The sequence below is a fragment of the Nomascus leucogenys genome, chromosome 24 (genome assembly GCF_006542625.1).
Source record: "Nomascus leucogenys isolate Asia chromosome 24, Asia_NLE_v1, whole genome shotgun sequence".
NCBI lineage: Eukaryota > Metazoa > Chordata > Mammalia > Primates > Hylobatidae > Nomascus > Nomascus leucogenys.
Genome location: NC_044404.1, coordinates 24,488,778 through 24,509,878, shown reverse-complemented (window position 1 = coordinate 24,509,878; position 21,101 = coordinate 24,488,778). Strand labels below are relative to the sequence as shown.

General features: G+C 41.3%; 1 protein-coding gene across 2 annotated transcripts in view; it reads right to left on the bottom strand.

The window, feature by feature from the left end:
- Positions 1 to 1,476: 1,476 nt before the first annotated feature.
- Positions 1,477 to 21,101, bottom strand: part of RCAN3 (RCAN family member 3) — a 28,740-nt gene continuing 9,115 nt past the window's right edge. For both annotated transcript variants that reach the window (XM_003271615.4, XM_030805679.1), the window contains exons 2-5: positions 19,414 to 19,667; positions 5,724 to 5,897; positions 3,878 to 4,049; positions 1,477 to 2,054 (exon numbers count right to left, since the gene is read on the bottom strand). In XM_003271615.4, the coding sequence (XP_003271663.1) occupies positions 1,870 to 2,054; positions 3,878 to 4,049; positions 5,724 to 5,897; positions 19,414 to 19,608 (726 nt within the window). In that variant the 5' untranslated portion in view covers positions 19,609 to 19,667 and the 3' untranslated portion in view covers positions 1,477 to 1,869. The remainder of the gene's footprint in view (positions 2,055 to 3,877; positions 4,050 to 5,723; positions 5,898 to 19,413; positions 19,668 to 21,101) is intronic.

The following is a 21,101-nucleotide window of genomic DNA, read 5'->3' as shown; positions in this document are numbered from 1 at the left end:
TAATTGGCAGGCAGAGAATGAAAGCCAAGCCAAATAACAACATCTCATGGGTTTTGATCACTTAGAAAATTACAGTGAATCAATATTACCTAAAAGGAAATTCAAAAAATTCCCAATTGTTGATAATACATGTCTCCTGACATACAGGGTCCATCTTGCAATAAAAAAATGGGTACAATGCTGAGTTCAGAACTGCAGAGTAAATTTATTAGGTGGTTGCTGGCTAAAATGACAAATGATGATCTGAATTCAATACATTAAATTGCTGATAGAATTGCAAATTTCAACTGAATTTACATTGAGGCCTAGCAGTGGTAGTTGGCTACAAATGGAACGGTTTATCACCTCAGAGTATTTGAGGGCAAGGAAGATACAGAAACAAAAAATTAGGGGTATGCAACACGGTTTTTAAGTGCTCAGAAATACATTTTACCATAGTGAGAATGAAACCACATGACATGGTACTAACACTATGCAGATGTCATGGTTGAATGCCTGCGTTTTGTTGCTTCATGGTGGCAGCCGCCTTGGTTCTCGGAGCTTCCCAAGTGTGCCACACAAAGGAAACAGCACAGTGAGTGGAGGCCAGCAGACCCACCCGGCCCAAAGCAAAGCCTTCTCAGTTATGAGACTTTTCTACAGAAGGGACTTCAAAATCTAAACAGACCAGAAAGAGTTAAAAAGATCCTGCTTCTTCTTAGGAAAGTTCAAATGTACATTCTGACACCTAAGTGAGAAACAATTCTGTTTTAGGAAAAGTGCCAACTGCAATCTGGGTACAAAATTTCAACAAAAAGAAAAGTAAAACTGAATGATCTCCCCCTCATTCCCTAATTCATAGAAAAATAGTAGGTGTGACTTTTGTTTCAAAGCAAGCTGAAAAATGGTTAAATGGACAACTTATAAATGGTCTTCAGAAAACCTTATCATTACCTTTTCTAGTTGAAAGTCTACGAATGACATAAATAAATGTACAGATCATAGCCAAAAAACTCAAGAACTAGTGGTTAACACAATACTGGAAAAGGTGAAGGATAAAAACTGGTGAATGAAGGTAGTTGGGTGGTCTACAGGCTAGAACACGGTCACGAACGGCAGAATGCAGTAGCCACCTGCGATCCTAATCGTTCAAGCTTACTAGTGATACGTCCCACTTCTAAAGTGGCCATCCTTCCTAGGCAGCCATGTCTGGAGGGCGCCACGTCAGGAATGAGGGCCTGTGCATTGCTTTGTCCCAAATTCCAGATAAGAGCAACATGTGGGTGGATCTGTGTCGTAAGACTGATCCTCAAAGTGGATTTGGCATTTCTTCCCCAAAGCTAATCGAACAAATACTTGAGAACCATGATTTCTACGAATTATTCTGTATTTCAGGTTTCTTTTCCTGCAAAAAATTTCATGTATACTGAGTAACAACCTTTGATCGATTTATTAATTAGAAGCTGTTTATACCAGTAGAAAAATATCCACAAACAATTAAAATTATAAGACTATTTTTAAATTCATAAAAATGGTACTGTACTGGGTGTGACTACAGTTCCAGTTTTTGGTGTCTCACGTGATACAGAATCAGGAGGACTTACGTGGCTGGACGGGAGGGAAGCTGTTTTCCTAATTTGTTACTATTTAAAACTTGGGGGCTTCTCCTTTAGTGTAAAGTCCCTTTTGGAATATTACTTAAAATCTGGGACAGGTCAAATCAGCTGTTACTCTACACGACCGTGTCTGCAGTACAGGCGTGGTGAGAAGACCTATACCTCACTCTGCAGAGTCTCACCTATGCTGTTCGCAGCAACGCATCGGCCGCGGGCACAGATCACCATGGCCGGAGCCCACCAGGGCAGGCGCCTCACACCACAACCAAGGGCCTCACAGCGCGCAATCGAAGGTCTGGGGCTCATTCAGTGCTGCGGTCGGAGGGTCGGGGCGCCTCGTCTGGGCAATTTTCTGTTTGGGGTTTTTTGTTTCTTCTTCCTCTTCAGTTTCACTTTCACAGACATGAACCACCACGCTGGGTGTTGACTCCGTTCCCGCGTGAAGTTCGTATTTCTCTCCTGCAGAGGCAAACAAAATAACCATGACAAAAGCATCACTTCCAGAAAAAAGAACTCTTTTGCCTCTTGCAACTTTTTGTTCTACTCCTATTTTAATGGGTGATTCTTGTTTTTTAAATCTTTAAATCCTATGTCGGAGTATTTTATCTTGTTTTGGTGTTAAAGATTTGATACTTTAAGGCTCGTATAAAATGTTGTTTCAATACCGAGGTCTTGGGAGTTAAAATGCAAATGCTAATTATTGTTTTATGAATAACATGAGTGAATCTGTTTAATTAATTATTTATTTGAGATGGAGTCTCGCTCTGTCGGCCAGGCTGGAGTACAGTGGTACGATCTCAGCCCACTGCAACCTCTGCCTCCCGGGTTCAAGCGATTCTCCTGCCTCAGCCTCCCAAGTAGTTGGGACTACAGGCGTGTGCCACCATGCCCAGCTAATTTTTGTATTTTTAGTCGAAATGGGGTCTTTTTTTTTTTTTTTGAGACGGAGTCTTGCTCTGTCACCCAGGCTGGAGTGCAGTGGCGCAATCTTGGCTCACTGCAAGCTCTGCCTCCCGGGTTCATGCCATTCTCCTGCCTCAGCCTCCTGAGTAGCTGGGACTACAGGTGCCTGCTACCATGCCTGGCTAATTTTTTTCGTATATTTTTAGTAGAGACGGGGTTTTCATGTTGGCCAGGCTGGTCTCAAACTTCCCGACACCAGGTGATCTGCCTGTTTTGGCCTCCCAAAGTGCTGGGATTACAGGTGTGAGCCACCGCACCCAGCCAAGTGACTCTGTTTACCTTCATAATGGTTTCAGTTTGGGAGATACTTGTAAGGATCCAGGCAGCACAGGCAATCCCTTGATTATAGGACCTTGGATATCTAAGGTACAGCTCTAACGTCTAAAAACAGCACTGAGTCACTTCTTCCTCCAAATGCCTCTTTTATTCCCCTACAAGAGACATAAGTGTGTCTTGGGTGGACAACTGTCTGAACCTGCATCACACTGGTTTCTTACATGATTTTAAAAGGAAGAGAGGTAGAGAAAGTAAAGAGAGGGAAAAAGGAAATGAAAAAGAAATGACAAAAATATTGAAGGAGTGAGATGGTATCACCACCAATTCCTTATAATATATTCAAAGTAGTTGTTGTTTGTCTGATACTTGGTGAGGCTGGGGAGAGAAGGCACCTAATATTCAAGTACTAGCAAACTTTGCAGTAGTAAAAATTACAGTTACATTTATTGAGTATTATCTATACATCATTTAATACTTAATTATTTATTTTTACTTTTTTGGAGACAGAGTCTTGCTTCATTGCCCAGGCTGGAGTACAGTGGTACAATCTTGGCTCACTGCATCCTCCGCCTCTCGGGTTCAAGCAATTCTCCTGCCTCAGCCTCCCAAGTAGCTGGGACTATAGGCGTGTGCCACCATGCCTAGCTAATTTTTTGTATTTTAGTAGAGACAGGGTTTCACCATGTTGGCCAGGTTGGTCTCGAACTCCTGACCTCAAGCAATCCGCCCACCCTAGCCTCCCAAAGTGCTAGGATTACAGGCGTGGGCCACCACACCTGGCCCTCATTTAGTACATATAACCACACTGAATGGTGCCTATGATTCTCCTTACTTTATAGATGGAAAAGCAGAAGCTCAGAAAATGGAGGATAAATAACTTGCTCAAGATCAGAGCAAGCAGATGCCACAGGTGGAATGTGAACCCAGGTGTGTTTGACTTTATCCTCTGCTCTAACCATACTGCCACAATGCACGTTGCTGAATATGATCTTCAATACAAAAGTTTCTTGGGGAAGAAAAGGCGAAAAATAGAAGTTTATTACCTGGTCCCAATTTGGAAACAGCACAGAGTAAATCGTAATTTATAACAGGCATTGCATCTTCGCTCTGCTTCCACCCAACCGGGGGAGAGGCTGGAGGGGAGATGAGGAACTGCTTGACAGGCTGGGGCGGCAGGAGATAGGACTTGTCCCGCACTTCACTGGACATCTGCACCTGCAGGGAGTGAGACGCTCAAAGCCAGTTTGCAAACCGGGCTGTGTTTTCTTCATTTTCACCTTTATGTTGACTGTTCCATGTTTTTGTAGGAAATTAAACATTTCTTTCTTTTTTTTTTTTTGAGACGGAGTCTCACTTTGTCACCCAGGCTGGAGCACAGTGGTGCAATCTCAGCTCACTGCAAACTCTGCCTCCTGGGTTCACACCATTCTCCTGCCTCAGCCTCCCGAGTAGCTGGGACTACAGGTGCATGTCGCCACACCCGGCTAATTTTGTTTTTATATTTTTAGGAGAGACGGGGTTGCACTGTGTTAGCCAGGATGGTCTCGATCTCCTGACTTCATGATCCACCCGCCTCGGCCTCCCAAAGTGCTGGGATTATAGGTGTGAGCCACCACACTTGGCCTATTTCTTGTAAACAGTCTATAATCTCCAAGAGGGTGGGACTGGGTCTGTCTGGCTCACCACTGGCCACTCAGTGTACAGCACATGGCCACACATAGTAGGCCACACATATTATTTAACTGAATAAAAAATAAATGGATGGGCCAGGTGCGGTGGCTCACACCTGTAATCCCAGCACTTTGGGAGCTGAGGCAGGTGGATCACCTGAGGTCAGGAGTTCAAGATCAGCCTGGCCAACATGGTAAAACTCTATCTCTACTGAAAATACAAAAATTAGCCAGGTGTGGTGGCACATGTCTGTAGTCCCAGCTACTCGGGAGGCTGAGGCAGGAGAATCACTTGAACCTGGGAGGCGGAGGTTGTGGTGAGCTGAGATTGCATCACTGCACTCCAGCCTGGGTGACAGAGTGAGACCCCATCTCAAAAAATCAAAAAATAAAAATAAAAATAAATGGATGAACACAGAAATGAACGACAGTAACTACTAAATTCCAATCTTAGAAGACATTAGGTTATATCGACTTATTTGTACTCCATCTCAAGACACTCTACCAAGAAGCATCAAGACATCTCTTTCATTTAGGTTTTTACTTGGAAGGCAAGACAACAAATCTTTTTAATTTGAAAGGTAGACTGAAAAAAAATGCTTTTTTGAAAACAAAACAGTGCACTTAATACACAAGTAATCTCCTGATTTTGCCCATTCTTCTCAGAAGAAATTGGTTTCTCAGAGAGCCACACCAATGCAGGATTCGAATATACTAAGCATAGCCAATTCTTGGTACCCTACAGGGTCCTCTGCAATTTCGAAGTCGAAGACAGCCTTTTTGTACAATTCCATGACCTCCCTGGTTCCTCATATGAATTATGGAAATGATTTAAGAGACCATTTTCTCAGTTTTGCCAAGGATTTCATGTCTTATTTCATGTATGCCATTCTAGATGCACAGGAGAGAAGTTAGTTCCCTAACACTAGGGTGTCAGGGCGTAACCCACGCAGAATCTCAGTTGAGCAAAGCTGCCAGAAAAATCAACTCCTTCAACTACTAGTCTCAGCAAAACAAAGTTAGGAGGTAAATGTGCTTAATAAATACATGAAATTATGTATCTATAAAATAAAGGGAAAATATTTTTGTATTATTTGCTGATTGAGATGGTTCATTCTACACACCTCTGCTATAATAATATAGAAAATGGTGAACTAAAAATATTTTTGGATGGAGAAAAACAAGTTTAGAGAACAGTGTTCTTTGCACTGTGAAATACCTGTGCAAAATACAGCTTTAGCTTCTGCCCATTGAAGTCTGTTTCGTGGAGTTCTATTCGTGCTCTTGCTGCCGCTTCAGGTTTGCTGAAATTTATTCTGACTCTTCTAAAGCTTTTAAACAGCTGAAAAGTAACTTGGTCATCATAGATGGTGAAGAGTGCTTCAAATCTTTCCTACAATTAAGGAGCAGCAAGGCAAAGGGAATGGGAGGAAAAAAAAAGAAACTTTTAACAGAAGGGGAAATTTACATCATGAAACCTAATTAAGAACTCATTATAAGTTAACTTTTTCTCCAAAAAAAAGTATACTTTTCTTGCACGTATACAAGAACAGGTATCCTGTAATTTAGCAATTACACTTACTTTATGTATTTTTTTGAGATGGAGTCTCATTCTGTCATCCAGGCTGGAGTGCAGTGGCGTGATCTCAGCTCACTGCAACCTCCACCTCTCAGATTCAAGTGATTTTCCTGTCTCAGCCTCCAAAGTAGCTGGGATTATAGGGGCCGGTCACCATGCCCAGCTAATTTTTACATTTTTAGTAGGGATGGGTTTCACCATGTTGGCCAGGCTGATCTTGAACTCCTGACCTCAAGTGATCTGTCCACCTGGGCCTCCCAAAGTGCTGGGATTACAGGCGTGAGCACCACGCTGGGCTGTGCACTTATTTTAAGTGTAATTAACTTTACTAAATATTGTCCACATTCAAAGGTTATAAAATGATGCAAGATATAAGAGAATGATACAAACATGCCCAATTCTAGAACACTGCTATTGTTCTGATGTCCTCGGTGCGAGAAGGTTGGTTTTTCCCTCTGTCAGATTCCTTTCCTCCTTCAAAGTTGTCATTTCTGGAATTTTATCATTCCCTTGTTTTTCTTTATAGTTTACCACATCTATTTGTATCTCTAAAAATGTTATCATGTTATATGTATTCTTCCACAACTTGCTTTTTTTGCTTAGATCTTGCTCCTGACGTTCCCCCTTGCTGTTGTGTGTGACTGTCTTTTTTTTTTTTTTTTTTTTTTGGAGATAAGAGTCTCACTCTGTTGCCCAGAATGAGGTGCAGTAGTACAATCCTGGCTCACTGCAGCCTCGACCTCTAGGGTTCAGGCAATCCTCCTGCCTTGGCCTCTTGGGTAGCTGGGACTATAGGCACCTGCCACCACATCCAGCTAATTTCTTGTATTTTTAGTAGAGACGGGGTTTTGCCACATTGCCCAAGCTGGTCTCAAACTCCTTGGGCTCAAGTGATCTACCCCCCTTGACCTCCCAAAGTGCTGGGATTATAGGCATGAGCCACTACACCCAGCAAGACATCCATTTCTAAGTAATGTTTCAGCTGTTCTCCACCAGTTCGTTTGATTTTGTTTTTTTTGAGATGGGGTCTTGTTATATTGCCTAAGTTGGGCTCAAGTGATCCTCCTGCCTCAGCCTCCCAAGTAGCTGGGAGTACAGGCACGTCCTACCACACCCAGCACCTGAACAGTTCTGATATGTTTTATTATTTATTTTTTAAAATAGAAGGCAGGGCACAGTGGCTCATGCCTGTAATCCCAGCACTTTGGGAGGCTGAGGTGGGCGGATCACTTGAGGTCAGGAGTTCAAGACCAGCATGGCCAACATGGTGAAACCCTGTCTCTACTAAAAATATAAAAATTAGCCGGGCATGGTGGTGGGCGCCTGTAATCCCAGCTACTTGAGAGGCTGAGGCGGGAGAATCGCTTGAACCTGGGAAGCGGAGGTTGCAGTGAGCCAAGATCGTGCCACTGTACTCTAGCCTGGGTGACAGAATGAGACTCCTTAAAAAAAAAAAAAAAAAAAGAGACAGAGTCTCTCTGTCACCCAGGCTGGAGTGTAGTGGTGTGATCAGAGCTCACTGCAGCCTCGAACTCCTGGGCTCAAGCCACCCACCCCTACTTCAGCCTCCTGAGTAGCAGGCACCACCATGACTGGCTTTTTTTCTTTTTCTTTTTTTAAATGAGATGAGGTCTTGCTATGTTGCCCAGGCTGGTCTCAAACTCCTGAGCTCAAGCAATCTTCCTACCTTGCCCTCCCAAAGTGCTGGGATTACAGGCATGAGCCACCATGCCTGGCCACACCTGGCTAATTTTATTTTATTTTTGTACACACAGAGTCTCAATGCCTTGCCCAGGCTGGTCTGGAACTCCTGGGCTCAAGCAATCCTTCTGTCTGAGCCTCCCAAAGTGCTGGGATTAAAGACGTGAACAACTGCACCAGTTGATTCTAAATACTCTCTAATTTCCCTTATGATCTCTCCCTGTCTCATGAATTATTTAGATGTACGTTTCTCAAATTGCAATAGATGGGAGTTTTTTATCTTTTTAATGTCTAACTCATTTTCACTCTGATTGGAGTAGGCTATCCATAGTGATAGTAATCCTTTGACAGTTTGAGATTTGCTTTTGGTTCAGTGTCATCAAATTTCATAAATCTACATGTGCTTGAAAAGAGTGTGTTTGTGCAGCTGTTTGGTACAGTATTATAAACATGTTCAGTATATCCAGCTCCTGTGCTTTACAAGTTCTATATCCTGATTTTTTGGGGGTCTGTTTTAACTAATATCAGGAAAGATCTATTAGATTTTCCCACTATTAGGTGGATGTGTTATTTTTCTGTATAATTTGGTCACTTTCGCTTCCTACATTTTAAGGCTAAGTTATCATGTGCATACAAGCTTATGATTTTTTTTCTCTTCCTGGTGAATGGAACTTTTAATCACTAGGTAGTGACCCTCTTCGTCTCCCAGATAAAGGAATGCCCTTTGTCTTAAAGTCTATTTTGTCTGGCATTAATATAGCTGGTGTAGCTTTCTTTTGATTATGTATTGCATAGAAATCAATTTTCAGCCTTTACTTCTAACCTTTCTGTATCCTTATGTTTTAGATATGCCTCATAAAAAGAATACGTGTGTGTATAATGCATGTGTGTGCCTGTATGTAAATAAACACAGTTTGACACTCACTGTCTTTTCACTGGAGGAACTAGTCCATTGTTGATTACTGATATTTTGGGATGTCTACTATCTTATTTTATCTGTTAGTCTCAGATTTTCTGTGTTCATTTTTTTTTTTTTTTTTGCTTTTTCCAACTATTTTTTCTCTTTCTCTATTTTCCTCCCCTGAATGAAATTCACATGAAAGATGCTAATGTACCTTTGGCAACTTCTTTAAAGATGCCTAACTCCCTATAGGCACAGTTTCTCTTTCACAAAGGCAAAACAATCAAACCTTTTTCTCCACATTCACACTGAAACTATGTAATTGCACAAAAATTGCATTTTGGGGTGAAAAGCATTGGAAGAATATCTGAGCACAAATTATTTTATATAATTTGCAATACATGTATATCTCCTGAGTATTTTGAGATGGACTAGAGAAAAAGAAAGAGAGCAATATTTGAGTCGTTCATGAGGCTGAGAAAAAAATTGTTATTTTCCCATTTATTAATGAATTGGGATAATGAAAAGCCTAATTTCAATCACTAGAAGAAAAGCAACATTAAATTTTCTTTACAGAAAACATATTTAGGCAATGGTTTAATAAATGAAATGCAATAAAACGGATCTAAGAAACTTCTCAATACCTTTAGAAATATTCCTTAGGCTTGGCAATGGTAACACAATAAAAGGAAGCTATAAATTAGCTTTGTTCTTGCTTGGCCTATGTAAAGCTCTTTCAATGATCTGTTGATCCTGAAGTGCAAATTGTACACTCCCTCATTTATTAACTTCTCTCAATTTGAACATTTACCTCCCACTTTGCAACATTTCTCCAGTTGGATAAAATATAAAATAATTTGTGCTCCAATATTTATTCTTCCATGTTCAAATATCCTTCATTATTGAGGAAACATAATTTATCCTAAAAACTGTGTATTTTTTGTCAATACATTTAAAAAAATACATCACGCCAGACCTTCTACTCTGTCTGGCTTTTCAGTGGACTGCAAGCTGCTTCCAGCAGGGGGGCAGTTTTAAGATCAATTCTATTCTTACTTACTATGGCGTTTCCATATATTAAAGTAATACAGAAAGCCACGCGCGGTGGCTCACGCCTGTATTCCCAACACTTTGGGAGGCTGAGGCAGGTGGATCAACTTGAGGCCAGGAGTTTGAGACAAGCCTGGCCAATGCGGTGAAACCCCATCTCTACTAAAAATACAAAATTACACACCTGTAGTCCTAGTTACTCTGGAGGCTGAGATATGAGGATTGCTTGAGCCTGGGAGGCAGAGGTTGAAGTGAGCCAATATTATGCCACTGCACTCCATCCTGAGTAACAGAGCAAGACTGTCTCAAGAAAAAAGTAATATATATAAAATATAAATAACAAAATATTATACAGATATAGTAAGGATTTTAAAGTAGCATATCAGTTCTTAAAAGGGAAGGTGAATATGTAAGTATATTAAATATACTTACATATATTATATATATATTAAATATATATTACATATAATATATTATTATTGCTTCTGGATACATTTCAAAGTTTCTTTAGCATCCATTTCAAAAGTGGCTAGCTTTGTCGCTTTTAAAGAGAATTAGAATTGAGATTTTGCAAAATCACATCCCATTTGGTTCTTGGTATTAGCTTATTTTAAATGTATTTTAAACATTAAGAAAATATTAAAATTCCTATGTGAGATGGTTAAGAAATTAACCATTAACACTGAACACAATGGAAACTGAGGAGGAACTAATTAAGAATAGCTTCTAAAATATTAGCACTTTGTAATCCTGTACATTAAACATTTTCCTTTCCCAAGGGAAAAGGCCCATGTATTATCCCGAGCCCCTCACAACAATGAATTTTTCCTAGTACCAATACATCGTATGAGAGAAGCTATCCTGCAAACAGCTACGTGATAATCATATCCTTCTTCCTATTTCCCTTCAAGATAATTTTTTTTAATTCCAGAAATACACTGTAACTGAATGTAACATGCAGATGACAGCAATAGGTCATCCGGCTCTCTCTCTCTCTTCCAAATCCAATACCTGTGATAGGATTAAGAATTATAACAAAATGGCCAGGCACAGTGGCTCATTCATCCCAGCACTTTGGGGTGCCAGGAACTTGAGACCAGCCTGGACAACACTGCAAGACCCCATCTCTACTAACAAATTAAATAATCAGCCAGGGATGGTGGCATACGCTTGTAGTCTTATCTACTTGGTTGGCTAAAGTGGGAAGATTGCTTGAACCCAGGAGTTCGAGGCTGCGGTGAGCCACAATTGCACCACTGTACTCCAGCCTGGGCAACAGAGTGAGATCCTGTCTCTCTCTCTTAAAAAAAAGACTTATACAAAAATGAAGCCATGCAAGAACTGATTAGCAAGCTTTTGCTGAGTTTTGTGTTTTTTCTCTCTCCTCCACACCCATTTTCCCCTTGAAGTAGCATAAATATGGTTATGAAATATGTGAATTCTAGCTGTGAGGTGCTTTAGAAGCATGAAGAATTAACTTGGAGGCAAAACCATCAGTTTCCTATTTGAGAAAAATGGTTACGAGCCCTCAGCTGGTAGCTTTGCCCTTCTGTGAGTCCACAGACATCTCCATGTCGATTCCTGAGGCTGCCCCTGATAACCCGGCATTAGCACGAAAAGGATTTAGAAAATTGCGGACGGCAGAGGAAGGACATAATCTGTAAAAATGGACTGAAAATGACTTGTGATAAACGGGAAGGATCTGCAGCTGTTCATTCCAAAACCAAATGACTATTTTTCTCCTTAGAATTATTTCAGAAATAGCTCACTTTCATAAATTTCTGAATTCTCTAATGATATAAAATTAACATCATCCTGTTGGGTGATGGCTGCATATTTATTTGAGAAAAGATAATGGGGATTCCATTAAAATAAAAATCATCATTAACCACTTAACTTTTTCTGTAGTCACTTAGTATCCCCCTCTGGCAGCACAAACGTCTACAGGCATAACACAAATAATGCAGCCTAAAAACCAAAGCCTGAGGCTTTTTCCTATGATGTAAGTAGGTTTTCCACAAAATACAGACCAGAAGCTGCCTTCATATGCTAAGATCACCTGTGCAGTTAGTCATCAAAATGACAGCACATACCTTGTACCTAAAATAGCTAATAATAATATGTAACCAACAACCTTGGGAACTTGAGAGAGTGCTTGACAGCTGGATAATAGGCCTCAGTAAAGGAGAAAAGTGGAAAAGGCCATACGGGAAGGTCAGTTTCAAGGAGTAACAGATGAGGATGGTGGCCAAGTGTGTATTTCCTGACCTTTCTGGAACCACCATGGCTCCACTCTGTTGCCCTATCCCAACTCGGAGAAGGCAAGGTTTAGCTGTTTCAACTAAGAACAAACTGGGAACATGATTTTGCCACACCCCTTTGCTTTGGACTGAAAAAAAAATGAGGAGCCCACCACCTCTATTAAACATTAAAGAGTGGGAGGATGGGAGGCTGAGGCACAAGAATTGCTTGAACCTAGGAGGCGGAGGTTGCAGAGAGCCGTGATTGTGCCACTGCACTCCACTACCCTATGGGACTTTAACTCCCTCATGCTTCTAAGTCTGTGCATGCATCAGTATGGCTGAGCATCCTTGTTCAGGCAGCACAGAAATGCTGGGATGGAAAGACAGGGCAGCTCAGGCCAGGTGTTAAGGTCACACCTGCACACAGCTGGCTGCTCCAGCAATGACTAGGTGAAAAGAGGGTTAAGGTGGAGCCAAACAGGTGTCCAATACATACATACCGCACACACATATGTGTGTGTATAAATATATGTATGTGTATAGTTAAAAACATACATATTACCAAGAACACTAAACTTAAGAAAAATAGGCTTTTTTTTGCATTATTTTTATTGTGGTCAGATATACAAAACACAAAATTTATCATTTAACCATTTTTAAATGTACAAGTCAGTGGTTATTAAGTACAGTCTTACTGTGTGACCATCACCACTATCTGTCTCCTGAACTTTTCCATCATCCCATACAAGCTCTCAATACATTAAACTGTAAATCTTTTTCCCCACCCTCCAGCAACCAATATTCTATTTTCTTTTTAATTTTTTTTTTTCGTTTGTTCATTTTTGAGACAGAATCTCACTTTGTCAGCCAGGCTGGAGGGCAATGGCACGATCTCAGCTCACTGCAACCTCCACCTCCTAGGTTCAAGGGATTCTCCTGCCTCGGCCTCCCGAGTAGCTGGGACTACAGGCGTATACCACCATGCCCAGCTAATTTTTGTATTTTTAGCAGAGATGGGGTTTCATCATGTTGGACAGGCTGGTCTCGAACTCCTGACCTCAGGTGATCCACCTGCCTTGTATTCCCAAAGTGCTGGGATTACAGGCATGAGCCACTCTGCCCGGCCTAAATGATACTTTTAAAAGCATGCTACTATGAGCTGTGCCATAGAGGGTAGCACAGTTCCAGCACGTAGAGGAGCCTTCTCTCTGAAGATGCTACTGCATCTTCTAAGAGTTTCATAGTTTTAATTCTAACATTTAAGTCTTTGGTTTTTTGTTTTGTTTTGTTTTAGGAGATGGGGTCTCAATACGTTTCCAGGCTGGCCTCAAACTCCTGCGCTCAAGCAATTTTCCCACCTCAGCCTCCTGAGTAGCTTGATCCATTTTGAGTTAATTTTTTATTTGATATAAAATAAGGATGCAGCTTCATTCTTCTGCATGTGGATTTCAGTTTTCCCAGCACCTTTTGTTGAAAAGAAACTGTCCTTTCACCCACAGAATGGTCTTGGTACCTTTGTTGAAAATCATTTGACCATATACACAAAGGTTCGTTTCTGGGCTCTCTATTCAATTCCATCGATCTCTATGTTTGCCTTTATGCCAGTACCACACTGTTTTGATTACCATGGCTTTATACTAAGTTTTGAAATCAGGAAATGTGCATCCAACTTTGTTCTTTGTTTTCAAGATTGTTTTGGCAATTTGGGATTCCTTGAGGTTCTATATGAATTTCAGGGTAGGTTTTCTATCTCTGCAAAAAAACATCATTGGGATTTTGATAGGGATTGAGTTGAATCTGTAGAGCACTTTGGGTAGTACTGACATCTTAACGTTATTACGTTTTCCAGTCCATAGATACGGATGTCTTCCCCTTTATTTGTGCCTTCTTTAAATTTCTTTCAACAATGTTTTGCAGCAATGTCTATAACTTAAACCCACTGTATAAAATACAGACTGGACTAGGATTTCTTAATTCTAAACTTCTATGATTCTCTAGTATTTAACTGAGCCTCAAAGCTAACTAAATTACTAATTCATGGCCAGAACAGCACTATAAAACCAATTAAACATTTACTGAAACCTTAAGATGTTTCATGCTCTGTTAAAAACACAGTTCACTATAACAGAGATATTCTTCCTTTGAATCCTCTTTTTTAATTCCCAAATTTAAAATATCACTTTCCTCAAAGGATTCTACTTTTTCTGGGCTGAAGGCTTTGCTAGAATATACAAACAATTGATTTAGTCTAAAAATCATAAGATCACTTTACTCAGCTTCCAAATATCATTTACTTTTCTTAAATAATATTTTTGATTCTTCTTTAAATGGAAGGTACAGAATCGAAGCTTGAAAGGAAGATTTGAATTGTGCATATGATTATACAAGCCACTGAAGAATTTGGGCCAGTGTATCTGGGAGCATAATTTCAGATTAAATCTCCTATGTACCATTTTGTCTCACTCAGCTCACAATTCTGTTTCTTGATCATAGTATTGCATCACTAATCCTCAACAACCATCTTACAGAATCCATTCATTCAGCAAACATTTAACAGGTGTTGCTCTGCACTGGGAACTCAATGAGATGCTCTGCGTCACCCATCACAGAGGAGGACAGCAGAGCAAGTAGTGAGGTATTAATATCCCTCAACCACCATCATCAGAAACACAAATCAAATGTCCTATGGTGAGGAGGTCAGATAAACAGTTTTATATACAAAGGGCAGTACTTTGCAAGGGGACTAGATTCTACTGCATTTCTTTCTATGGTAAGTCCTGTTGAGAAGACTGCTAACACTAACATTTACCAAGTCCCCTAAGACACCAAGACCTAAGGCAAAAGGCAGTCCCATTTCTCATGTTATAAAAACCTAAATTATATTTTGAAAACTCCTCATGTTCAAACCAGAAGTAAGATTAATTTGCTTCTGGAGGGGCCAGGCATGGTGGATCACACCTATAATCCCAGCACTTTGAGAGGCGGAGGTAGGAAGACCGCTTGAGCCCAGGAGTTTGAGACCAGTCTGGGCAACATAGCAAGACCTTGTCTCTTAAAAAAAAAAAAAAAAATCAGGCCAGGCACATTGGCTCATGCCTGTAATATCAGCACGTTGGGAGGCTGAGACAGGCAGATCACCTGAAGTTGGGAGTTTGAGACCAGCTTGGCCAACATGGCGAAACTCTGTCTCTACTAAAAATACAAAAATTAGCTGGTTGTAGTGGCATGCACCTGTAGTCCCAGCATTTTGGGAGGCCAAGGCAGGCAGATCATCAGGAGTTTGAGACCAGCCTGGCCAACGGGGTGAAACCCTGTCTTTACTAAAAATACAAAAAATTAGCCGAGCATGGTGGTGGATGCCTGTAATCCTAGCTACTTCGGAGGCTGAGGTGGGAGGATTGCTTGAACCCGGGAGGCAGAGGTTGCACTGAGCTGAGACTGCACCACTGCACTCCAGCCTGGGTGACAGGGTGAGACTCCATCTCAAAATAAATAAATAAATAAATAAATTAATTAAAAAAATTAGCTGGATGTACTGGTGCATGCCTATAGTCCCAGCTACTTGAGAGGCTGAGGTAGGAGGATTGCTTGAGCCCAGGAGGTCAAGGCTGCAGTGACCTATGATCACACTACCACATTCCAGCCTGGGTGACAGAGCAAGACCCTGTGTCGCTTTTTTAAAAGACAGAGAAAAAAAAAACAACTGGGGTTAAAAACAGCAAACAAGCAAATACAATCACACTGGGACAAATCCAAATCTGTCAAAGAAAAATGAAGCACTAAGCCTGTGGCACTCCTGATGGAGCTACTGATTAGCAGAGCACATACATAAAATTAACAACCCTATAGCTGAGAAATATACATTGAAAGATAAGTCCTTTTCTCCACCTATTTTTCTTACAGTTTATTTTCCTATGATTTATTATCCCTCCAACACTATTCTTAAGAAATATTGACAAAAACATGGAGCCAAAAATCTAATGATCTGGAGCAAAGATTTACATTTACATGATAATGGCACCTGTGTTATTTATTCTACTATTCGGAAGAATGTAAAAGCTTACTCCAATAGTTAGAAGCTTATAAAGACAAAAACTTTTTCAAGTTAGGAAAAAAATTTTTTTTTATAGAGATGGGGTCTTGCTATGTTGGCCAGGCTGGTCTCGAACTCCTGGGTTCAAGCAATCCACCTGCCTCGGCCTCTCAAAGTGCTGGGACTATGGGTGTGAGCCAATGTGCCCAGCCAGAAATTATTTTTTGACATTAAAGTGTTCAATTGCAATCAGGATTATTCTGCTTATAATCCAACAAAAGCAACTGTTTTATTTTTTGCACATTCATAGATAACCTGAATAAACAGCTGATTTCAGGAGAAACTACAACAAAATAAGACACTGACAGAAGAAAAATGTAAAGGAAACATTTGATTCTGCCCATATTTTAAAAAATATTTCTTTAACAGAAACGAGGTCTCACTATGTTGCCCAGGCTGGTCTCAAACTCCTGGTCTCAAGCGATCCTCTCGCCTTCGCCTCCCAAAGTGCTGGGATTACAAGCATGAGCCATCATGTCTGGCCTTGATTCTGTCCATATTTTATATCCAATTGATGATCTATAGATAACCATAATATAAACATTTTATATTTTGTCATTTCAGATATTACTGTTAAGGGTGTTAAATACAATTTACTAGGAAGTCCGCTGAACTGCTGTTATTAGAATTTCTGCTGGGATGATTTCCAGTATAAATTTATGTTAGATATAATCCCCAAATGGTTTAAAAAATGAAACCCAACAAGGACCCACCCTTTTGGCAGGTTAAAAATTTCCCAGGCTACAGTTAAAAAGAAAAGGTTGAAATAGAAAAGATTGGCCAGACGCGGTGGCTCACGCCTGTAATCCTAGCACTTTGGGAGGCCGAGGTGGGCAGATCACTTGAGGTCAGAAGTTCAAGACCAGCCTGGCCAATGTGGTGAAACCCCATCTCTACTAAAAATACAAAAAAATTAGCCGGGCATTGTGGCGTGCGCCTGTAATCCCAGCTACTCAGGAGGCTGAGGCAGGAGAATTGCTTGAACCTGGGAGGCGGAGGTTGCAGTGAGCCGGGACCGCGCCACTGCACTCCAGCCTTCCAGCCTGGGCAACAGAGAAAGACTCCATCTCACCAAATAAACAAAAACAAAAACAAACAAACAAGAAAAAAAAACAACAAAAAAGAGAAAGAAATAGAAAAGATTGTGAGGTTTCTTGAAAGAATTCCGACATATATAATTTTAACATAAATTGGCAATTCATCTGGTTTTTTACAACAATAAACAAGGTTAACTTATTTATAACATAAAAACTTAGAGCTCTTAGCATGAAACTCAAAAGGACGATTTCAAAATGTCTAAATTATGACTGAACTTGGGAAAGCAAATAGCATTTGTAAATGAAACAACCCTGAAAGACACACAGCTGGCGAGTGCAGCCCCCTTCCCTGCTCCGCTTGGGCTGGGTCATCTCCAGGCGGGTGCACTCCCAGAGCTCCCTGGCTCCCTGCTCTGCCCTCTTCTCCCATCGCTCTGCCATCCACGTGCTGCGGGCTGAGCTTCCTGACGTGGAGCTCTGATGGCCGCTCTGTGCTCAGAAACCCTCCGACCGTTTCCCACAAAAGGGCAAGCTCCTGAGCTAGATGTTCATGGGATTTTGCTGGGTGGCCCCATACTCACTCTTCTAGCCCAATTTCTCCTGACTCTGGCCAAATATCAGCTATGTGCTAAGCACACAGAATGGCTCGCTACTCCTGAAATGGCCCACACTCTCTTGATTCAGCTCTTTTCTCATTCTGTTCCCTCTGGCCAAAATTTCCTTTCCCTTCCCTGCTAAAATCCTACCCAACTCTCATAGCCCTTCTCCAATGCCACCTCCCTGTGAGATCTTTTATTCCAACTGGCTGTGATCTTTCCTCAATGCACTTTTAAAATTATTATTATTTAAATAATTATTATTCCTCATTTTTTAAATTATTATTATTATTTTATTTTATGGAGATGGGGTCTCACTATATTGCCCAGGCTGGTCATGAACGCCTGGGCTCAAGTGATCTGCCCGCCACAGTCTCCTAAAATGCTGGCATTACAGGCACGAGCCACTGCACCTGGCCCTGTTCTTTCAAGTGTTTCTTTCTTTTTTCTTGAGACGGAGTCTCGCTCTGCTGCCCAGGGTGGAGTGCACTGGTGCAATCTCGGCTCACTGCAACCTCTGCCTCCCAGGTTCAAGCGATTCTCCTGTCTCAGCCTCCTGAGTAGCTGGGATTACAGGCACCTGCCACCACGCCTAGCTAATTTTTGTATTTTTAGTAGAAACAGGGTTTCACCATGTTGGTCAGGCTGGTCTGGAACTCCTGACCTCGTGATCTGCCTGACTTGGCCTCCCAAAGTACTGGGACTACAGGCGTGAGCCACCACGCCCGGCTACTTTCAAGTGTTTCTAAAGGCACTAAGATTCCATGTGATATCATTATTACTTGTCATCCCTGCTGCCTGGCCTTGATTCTGCTGCAGGGCTGGACACCATGAGGCAGAAGCTGCATGTCTCATGCTCTATCCCCTGAAGCAACTGGCACCAGTGCCTGGCACACCGTAGGCACTCAAGTACATCCTGAGTTAAATGGTATCGAAGTTCTGCTCCAAGGAAGTCATTGGAAGGGAAATATTTTGGGTGCATCGGCTGAAAACTAAAGGGCCAGTGATAGTGTTTTGAGAAAAAGCTCAGAACGTGGAAAACACATCCCAGTGGCAGAGCTATTTTACTTTTGTGGGACTAAGACCTATAGCCATTTGTGAGGTCATGACGGGGAAAAACAAAACAAAGCACACACACACACACACACACACACACACACACACACACCTCTTTCTAGGTAAATAATAAATGAACTAAAGGAATCTTTAAAATAATAAGCTCAATCATTTTCCCCGGTTATAGAAACTAACACAAGAAACGTGAACAATTTTGTTACGACAAAATCATAAATAGTCCTAATAGGTTTTACGTAAATCAGTCCCAGGAAAAAGCTGAATTCCTTCTTTTGTGAATGCACTCCCAAGTAATAGGAAGCCCGGCTAAAGATCCCCAGGTTTTCTTTAATTATAGTCTCCGAAAATGAATAAGTGAAGAAATAAGTGAATGGATTGAATAAGACTTGACTCAGAATTCACTAAATGCCAGTGCTTCTTAAAGTGTCTATGGAGAAGAACTGGTTTTGGAACATTTCCTATCTGCTGCAGACTGATACTCTTCTAAAAATACAATAAAAATTCTGCGGCAACATCTAAAAGTGGACATACACTTTCTATACTTAATTTGTCAGAGACCAGTCAAGCTCTGTTTCCCCAAATCCACACACATTTAACATGCTACGAATGTAGGGAAAGGGAGGAGAGATGCCTACCTTCTGCTCTCGTGCCTCAAACACTGCTTCATGGACGCTGCAAGCAAAAAGTGAGGTAGGCAGATCACTTAAATCCATCATCTCATCCAAATCATCTTCGTTTTCACCAAAAATCATCTCTTCTTCCTCTTCTTGGTCAGTGCTACACAGATCTGACTGGCTATCATTCCAAGATTTCATAGTGTCCCTCAGCATTATCCCCCAAAGTGGGCCTTTTCCGTCTGTATAGTCCCAGGATGTCTATCAGGCACCCACTATTAAAAAAAAAAAAGAAAATGCAGAGGTAAAACTCTGAAGACCAAATAATGTTCCAATCAATCAATGTCTCCAGGCTGCAATTCATCAAATGAAGCAATTTTATTTAGAAAGATAAATCAATATTTAAATCAATGCATTACAGTCCTCGCAAGTGAATTCTAGATACGCTAATTTGATTTGCTTAGCATATTTTATGTAACATATTTCACTGGCAATGATTTATTAAGAAAAAAAGGCAAAACATTTTCTAGTGAACCTAGGGAAAAAGGGTAACATAAAATGAGATCGTATCAATATGTGTTCTAGTTTAGAAGCAGTAGAAAGAAAAATGTGAACCAGAAGAGCCTCCACATATTTGTTTGGGGTTTTCCATGTACAACACTGTAACTGGCACAGCCAAATACAACCCACACTAATTCTCTCACCATCTGCACCCTGAAATATGGTCTGTGATGAGCTGACTCTACCTCTCCTAACCAATTTGTTCTTTTTGAATACACTCGAAAGAATTAAGTTACACAGAATCAAAAGCTGTCTATAAATTCAGTCTTTGTTAATATTAGAAATATTTGCAGTAGGCAAAATTTAATACAGAAAATCAAAAAGAAGGCCAGGTACGGTGGCTCATGCCTATAATCCCAGCACTTTTTTTTTTGAGATGGAGTCGTGTTGTGCTGCCCAGGCTGGAGTGCAGTGGCGCGATCTCGGCTCACTGCAAACTCCGCCTCCCGGGTTCAAGCGATTTTCATGCCTCAGCCTCCACTACAGGTGCGTACCACCATGCCCGGCTAACTTTTTACATTTTTTTGGTAGAGACGGGATTTCACCATGTTGGCCAGGCTGGTCTCCAACTCCTGACCTCAGGTGATCCTCACACCTCAGCCTCCCAAAGTGCTGGGATTACGGGTGTGAGCCACCACATCTGGCCAACCCCAGCACTTTGGGAGGCTGAGGCAGTGATCAAAGGATCACTTGAGCTCAGGCGTTCAAGACCAGCCTGGCAACATAGTGAGACCTTGCCTCTACAAAAAATTAAAGAAAATAAAAAAGATGTCCTTTTTCTGAACTTTTTTTGAGACGGAGTCTCGCTCTGTCGCCCAGGCTGGAGTGCAGTGGTATGATCTTGGCTCACTGCAAGCTCCACCTCCCGGGTTCACACCATTCTCCTGCCTCAGTCTCCCAAGTAGCTGGGACTACAGGCGTCCAACACCAGGCTCAGCTAATTTTTTGTATTTTTAGTAGAGATGGGGTTTCACTGTGTTAGCCAGGATGGTCTTGATCTCCTGACCTGGTGATCCACCCGACTCGGCCTCCCAAAGTGCTGGGATTACAGGAGTGAGCCACCGCGCCTGGTCCCTTTTTCTGAACTTTAAAAAATAACCAATTTTAAGGCAAATGTCTGGAGCTGACAGTGTCCCTGGGTGGAATAA